This window comes from Corylus avellana, chromosome ca2 (assembly GCF_901000735.1).
Source record: "Corylus avellana chromosome ca2, CavTom2PMs-1.0".
NCBI classification, from domain to species: domain Eukaryota; kingdom Viridiplantae; phylum Streptophyta; class Magnoliopsida; order Fagales; family Betulaceae; genus Corylus; species Corylus avellana.
In genome coordinates this window covers 7,820,928-7,828,494 of record NC_081542.1, presented here as the reverse complement: position 1 = coordinate 7,828,494, position 7,567 = coordinate 7,820,928, and the positions used below count along the sequence as shown (strand labels likewise).

The window sequence follows — 7,567 nt, the reverse complement described above, 5'->3', positions numbered from 1 at the left end:
TAGACAAGTTATTTGTGGATGAGGATTGTTAATTCTTTGTAGACAGGGGGATGGTAAGTAAAGAATCTGGATACATCTTGTTCTGTGGCACTAAATTGTCATATGTTCAATAGGAGAATAATTTAAGACTTTTAAAAGTTACAAGAAAGAGAACAGTTCCAATACCTGAATCTAGTTAGTTACTCAACAACGGTTGGCCTTGTAAGTAATAAAATGAACCTATGTTTGAATGAAGCTTATTACACATACAAGTTTTATAATTTTGTAAATGAAATCTGATTGCATTGATCAAATATGATTGTATATACTCTGAATTGAACTTCATTATTGTACTGATTTCGTAAAGCTTGGGGCTGATGTAAAAAAATACTTCTTTGGTGCTTGAACATCTGTGATTTCAGCTCTTTGTGTATATATGTGTTTGCAGAATATAACTTATATATTGATTTTGTGCTGTTAATTTTTGCATACTCTAATTTATAGGCAGGTGCCAAAGTAAATATTAGCGCTGGTGGAGCCACCCCTTTGCATATTGCTGCTCATAATGGGAGCTTAGAAATCATAAAGTGTTTGTTGAAAGCTGGAGCTGATCCCAATGCCACTGAAGAGGTGAGGCTGTACTATTCACTTCATTTTTCTACTTGAGAAGTAAATCAAGCTTTTCACTTGTTTATCTCTTGTTTGTATCTGTGCATTTACTTGTTAGGAGTGTTGGAGAAGTGCTCTTGGGTTAATATGTTATTCTGTCCACTTTGTTTCATTGCTTTCTGCCTATATCTGTTCAGCCAAAATACAATGTACAGTTAAAGATGTGGCTTAACTGTTTTTTTTTTTTTTTTTTTTTTTTTTTTTTTTTTTTTTTTTTTTTTTTCTCTTTAGTGGCTTATGGAAGAATGATGACAAGTTTCTTTAGTGCCATCTCTCTCTCTCTCTCGTTTTTTGCTATCTTTTACCTATAAGGGTTTTCAAGTTGTCACTTATCAAAAAGTGTTTTCAAGTTGTTGTTGTTGTTGACATTTATGAAATTATTAGGATTGTAGGGGTTTGATCTGCTTACAAAATAACACCCCCCCAAAAAAAAATAAATAAATAAATAAAGTCGAGGATTTAATTGATTTGTGACACTTGCTGAATTTAAAAAATATATATATAAAAACGTTTCTGAAGACTTTTAATGTATATTTATCAAAATGACTTGTAAGAAAATGAAATCCCCAGCAGAAAGAAAGATGATGCCTTTTGACACTTTGGCCTCCTTTTTAACAGTAATTATATTTCAACTTTATTTTGTTTTCTTTTACTTCTTAGTAGCTCAAACATATTGCTTTCTTAAACTTTTAAATTGTGTTAGGTTTTAGGAATTAAAACATACCAGAGGTTGTCGAATGTGCTATGCAGGTGCACCTTCCTCATGCCATCCCTCTCTTTATTTCTATTTAGAGTTGTATACATGATCAAAATTCAAAATATATGTTCATCTTTTTTCTTCTTACATGTGCCGTGCTGTGCCTGCGAGTGTGCCCTATCTATTTTCTTGTGATGACATTTCTATGTAGTACCTTCCTTGTTCAATGGGCAACAACTGTAAGAAATGCAGTGTCCAAAACATTTATTCATTTGATACACTTAATTTTAGGACTCAATTTGTAATGTAAATCTTCCTCCTCTACTCTTTTTTTTTTTTTTTTGGCAGTGGCCAAGATGCATTTGTATTGCTCCCTGTGTACTTGGGGGGCGCCCCCTTTGGTGCTTTATAATGAATTTTATGCTGATTAAAATAAGTATTTTACCGATCAAAATTTTGTTTCAAACTTTATTATACATGAAGGATTTGTGACTGATGCTTTTATTATAAGATTTGGGGAAAGCCCCATCTTTCTCTAGGCAACACCTTTTTAGCAAATACAGACATTGAGACTCAAATGTTTTTGTATGGCTTTCCTTGTAAATGCACTCTATAAGACAAAGTGTTGCTATCTTCTCAATGACCTTGCTCTTTTTCCCAACCTGTAATCTACTTACCAACTTGGAGGTCTCTCCAAATTGACCTTGCTATTGTCCACTTTAACTTGCGTATGGTCAAATTTATGGAAAGTGTATGGTTGAGTCACCATAACTAAAAAATCACTGATCTAGATTAGATTCTCTTTCAAGCATACTCTTAGGTTACCAAAAATCTAGAGTTAGCCACCATTGCCTAGCATATCAGCCATATTTACTTTGATTTACAAATTGGTTGTTGTTTCAATTGGTGGGTTGTATGATTGCATATAAATAGATAGTTATAGATGGTTTCTGTCACATTAATGTTACTTGATTTCATTGCCAAATGAAGTAGCTTTTGAATGTTTTTGGTATCACAGGGTGAGAAGCCAATCCAGGTTGCAGCTGCAAGTGGCAATCGACAAGCTATTGAGATTCTTTTTCCATTGACATCAAAAGTTGAAACCATTCCAAATTGGACCGTTGATGGAATACTTGAGTACATGCAGTCTGAACATAACAAAGAACAGGTATTAATTAAGGAGAAATTTTACTCAGCATTCTCAAGTGTCCATCTCTTAGCACTTTTTTTGTTATTCATTTAAATTTTTGTTTTGAGAAATTTACTCTGCATTCTCAAGTGTCCATCTCTTATCACTTTCTTTGTTATTTATTTATTTTTTCGTTTTTTTATTTTATTTTATTTTTTTAAATGGATGTGAATGTGCCACATAGACAAGAATGCTAGGAGATGGACACTTGAGAATGCTGAGTAGCATTTCTCTTAATTAAGATCTTGACATAATATTCAGATATGTTGGGATGGGAGGAAGATGTCCAACATTTTCAATGATCATAATATTTACTTCTGTGGGCTAAGTAGTGTTTTATACTAATAATGATATCTGCTTAAACTAAAGACTAAATATTCAATCTCTGAGTGTAGGATTTTGATTTTAAAGGAAATTATTTTAACACACTTTTGTGTTTCTCTGTTAGCCTGATACACATCGTAGCAGAAACTCAGAATCTCTGAGTGTAGCCCACTTAAGAAATGAAAGAAAAGATGAAAATAAGACTAACCCAGGGTGACAAAGAAACACTGACATACTTGTGTCACTATAAAACTTTATCATTTTCTACTTGATATCAATTCTAAATAAATTATTGTTAAATAGTTTCTACCTTGGAGGCAGTTCGTATTTCATATTTTGTCTGCCAGACATGAAGTTATTGTAGCTTCTTGTATTAACTTTCAAGGGAAATATTTCAGGAAGAAACCAGAAACTCAAAGGAAGTTAATGTGCCGAAGGAAACCACACTACCAAAGCAAGATCTCCATGAGGTTCCACTTTTTTTTTTTCTTTTTCTTTTTCCAAGGTACCTTTTGTTTGTTATACTTTAATGCTGTTCAGATTCTTCATTAGGAGCGTTTTATGCTTTTAATGATATGGGTCGATTACTTATAAAAAAAAAAAAAAAAAAACTTCTTCATTAGGATTGTTTGTTGCCCGAAATTGGATGGTTCCTAGGTTTTACTTTTCCTGGTAAGATTGCACTGGACAATCTGTAGACCCTGATTACAAGAACTCTACCTCATCACTACATGATGTCATAAATTCAATTCAAAATTCAATTTCCTGATTTTTTTTATCTGGTTAACTGTTAGTTCAACCAAAAGACTGAACCAAGGACTTTCTTGGGTCAATTACTGTTTTTTTTATTTCAAGTAGTACTGCAAAACATTTTCTATAAGATTTTGAATTTGAATTGAAAATCTCATCCAGTGTGGGAGAAATACTAAAGGCTACTGAAATGAAAAATTACGATGCAATTTCGGTATGCTTTTTGAGTAATTTTTAATTATGGTGTGATGAAGTGGTTCTCCCTTCTATCACTTGCAAGGGTTGGACGTACTTACAGCTTATGATTAGAGGACTTGTGGTTATAGTCTTAGTCAGGAAGTTCTCATACTCGTTGGGATCTATTTCATGGATTTGAATTTTTGAATTGAATTGTTGGAGGTATTGAGCTATTTGTCTGAAGTGTCAGGTCATAAAGATTATCATCCCTATGAATTACTACTTATCAAAAAAAAAAAATCATCCCTATGAATTACTCATCTTAAATATTTTGGATGTAGTCTGTTGGAATTCTTGTAGTCTTGTGTTTGTTGTCATGAATATTAAACATTTCAGGTGACGCCAGAAGCAAAGAAGAAAGCTGCAGAAGCAAAATCAAGAGGAGATGATGCTTACAAAAGAAAAGATTATCATATGGCTGTAGATGCTTATACCCAAGTACATACTTCTTCTGTTCTTTCTTGGACTTGTTGAATATTTTCTGCTTTGACTATTGAAAATTTTCCTTACTCGGTTGCAAACCTATGATTTTCGATTTTGGTCACTCTCATGCTTGATCAGTTAGCAGAGAACACAGAATAATATGAAACATTCTTTGGCTAACACTTATTCTGTATGTAATGGAAGCATCTTTTGTCCACAGTTGCCTATAAAATTTAGTGTTTTTAAAGAAATTGATGAAACTCTTCTCAGTTAAATTTGTCCAGGCCATTCTTCTGACAGAATCTAGGCTCTAGCTACTAGATTAATATTTTTAGGGGGAAACTACACCTACCCCTGGAACTACCACCCTATTTGTAATGTTTCCCCAAACTTCAAAAGCTTCAATGTGGGGAGCTCTTTTACCAACCCCTTTCAATTCCCCCTTACATTAAAATTTTTCGTTAACTTGGACGGCTGATGCATCATGTGATCTAAAATGTTCTTTATGCTCCCATAAAATTTATAAAAATAAAACTATGCAACTTAGATTAAAAAATAAAAAAATAAAAGCCCAAAATAAAAAAATTAGAAAAAGCAAAAAATTAAAAAATTAAAAAAAAAAGACCCACGCCCAAGATGTGGGTCTGCTAAACCCACATGGAGTGGGTGTGGCCATGCATCACTCGAGACTCATGGTCACGGCATGGGTCTTTTTTTTCTGAATTTTTTATTTTATGGAGTATTTTTGTCTTTTTTCTTTCTTCATTAAGATTTAACAGAAAATATTAATAGAGGGAGGTAACTGAAAGGGTCTGGCAAAATAGCTCCCCCATATTGCGACTTTTTTAGTTTGAGAGAACATTGTAAATAGAGTGATAATTTGAGGGGTAAATAAATGTAGTTTCCCTATTTTTTTGGTGTTCAAATTGGTAGTAGATGCACGTGTGCTGCACAGTGTCATTTGGAATGGGAATGTGCTCACCATGAGTACCTTTATAAATCTGAACATTGTGAAGCTTTGACTAGAGAAATAAGTTTGAACCAGAATTAGAGTGGATTTGATTATTTAAACCAATAAAGTCTTGAGTACAGTTACTTAGGCAGGTACATGGATCTGGTATTTAGATTTAGATTTATATCCTCATTTATAATCTTTGTAATCTCATATACCATCACCCACCTGAGGCTATGTTTATTTGGCCCTCTTGTCCATCTAGAACCAAGAAATGCTTTTCTGTGAAAAAAGCTGAATTGTTAGAAGTCCTATAGTTTCATTTTTTCTGTGTTGCAGTTGATAATTGGTTGTATATCTAGAGCTGTGAAGTGTCGATACCAATGCAATACAATACAGATATGGCAGTAGATAAATTCTTGAAAATCTAGGATATGATAAGGCAGGGAAGTAATTAACATGTAAAAATATTTTTAGATATATTATGCTAGTTTTCAGGTTGAAAGAGAAATACAAACATAAAAAATCATAAAATATGAAACTAACTTCGAAATTATATATAACTAAAGAACAAATATATATGATCTGTATATGATACTCAGATAAAAAAAAAAAAAATTAAAAAAATTAAAAAAAAAAAAAAGAAAAAAAAAAAGAAAAAAAAAAAGAGATCCATATTTGATACCAATTGATTAAAATTTAGAAGGTTTCTTATTTTCTAAGACACTCAAACTTATATTTTATATTTAAACCCTTTTTCTTAAGAAAATTGAACTTTTTCCCTCGAAAGTATCATGCTATATTGATGCCGTATCCTAGGAATATCTGTGGAAAAAAGAAGAAAAAAAGGACAATTTCCTTAATTCACAGCCCATCTTATGCCATTTATCTTGAAGTGTCCTTGCTTCATATGTCTAGAAATTATTTAAGGTGTTGCTTTTGCTTCCAAATATAGTTATACATTTAGCTACTTTGAATGTATTGCCAGACACGTGAGCTTTCAGCTTTGTGACTCTTGTTTGGTGATGCGTATACAGGCAACCGATTTTGACCCCACTGATGCTACTTTGCTTTCCAATCGGAGCCTTTGTTGGATGCGTTTGGGTCAAGCTGAGCATGCCTTAGCTGATGCAAAGGCCTGCCGAACGTTAAGACCAGATTGGTCAAAAGCTTGCTATAGGGAGGGCGCAGCTTTACGTTTATTGCAGGCAAGCTCTCATGTTCCCATCTGGACCATAGCACTTGAAACAAAAATTTTGATCTTTGTGGTCTGATGTTAGTGGTTTTGCTCTTATTATTGCAGAGGTTTGAAGAAGCAGCCAACTCTTTTTATGAGGGAGTGATGCTTGACCCTGAAAACAAGGAGCTTGTAAATGCCTTCAGGTATTGAACAGTGCCACATTCTCTGGACTTAGGCCTTGATTTTGGATGCTGATGACTTGGGTAAAAAAAGAAAAAAGAAGATAAAATTGCAGTATGGTTATGGTTCTCTATACCAATTGTGAAACCTGTGAAATTATTCACATTGTTGAAGTTATGAGTATGGTGTCTATATGGGACATCTTAGATTTTCAGAGAACCTGCAAATTTTGTTTTATGAATCAACTGCTTATTCTGACTACCTGCCATCTTTACAGAGAAGCTGTTGAAGCTGGGAGGAAGTTCCATGGTTCTGATCAGGAAAAATCATAGTTTGCCATCTGCTGATATCCCGAAAGTTGTCACAAGAGGAATGAAGGACTTGAATGTGCGGACAAAGCCTTCAAGGGGGCCTCCTCGTCTGAGAAACTGGGTGCTTACTTTCTTTTTTGTTATTTATACCATACATAAATTATGGGGTATAAATAGAAACTGTATTTTAATATATATATATATATATATATATATATATATATATAGTTGTAACTGAGAATTGTTTGCAATTTTGGCATAATTTTGGCATAAATTTCATTAGTTTTTACAGCCTCCAATAAGACTTTGACACATCAACTAAAAATGAAAGCAGCCAATCCGGCACTTTTGTATTTTCCCGTAATGGTATAGCCAGATTTATAGGTTCGGTTTAACTCTCTCTTTCTCAACTTGCAGACAACAATGGTGAAACCCATTTGAAAGCTCTCTCTCTCTCTCTCTCTCTCTCAACTTACAGACAACAAGTTGAGTAGCTATCAAAAAATTGTTTCATCCCCTCTCTCTCTCTCTCTCTCTCTCAACTTGCAGACAACAAATTGTGTTGTCATCAACAAATTATTTCATCACCTTCATCCTTCACTTGTTTCACTAATAGAAGTAAAACAGCTATGTTTAGCATTGCTCTCCCTGAAATGTGGATATTGGAGGTCTTATG

At 33.4% G+C, this 7,567-nt stretch overlaps 1 protein-coding gene across 1 annotated transcript in view; it reads left to right on the top strand.

Moving 5' to 3' along the window:
- The window catches only part of LOC132173056 (uncharacterized), a gene marked incomplete in the record, with an annotated part of 11,414 nt that extends 4,142 nt beyond the window's left edge, over nucleotides 1–7,272 (top strand). Inside the window, 7 exon segments of the mRNA XM_059584622.1 lie at nucleotides 484–609; nucleotides 2,364–2,513; nucleotides 3,257–3,328; nucleotides 4,182–4,283; nucleotides 6,258–6,428; nucleotides 6,524–6,603; nucleotides 6,858–7,272. Of these exon segments, the coding sequence (XP_059440605.1) occupies nucleotides 484–609; nucleotides 2,364–2,513; nucleotides 3,257–3,328; nucleotides 4,182–4,283; nucleotides 6,258–6,428; nucleotides 6,524–6,603; nucleotides 6,858–6,912 (756 nt within the window).
- Nucleotides 7,273–7,567: the final 295 nt, after the last annotated feature.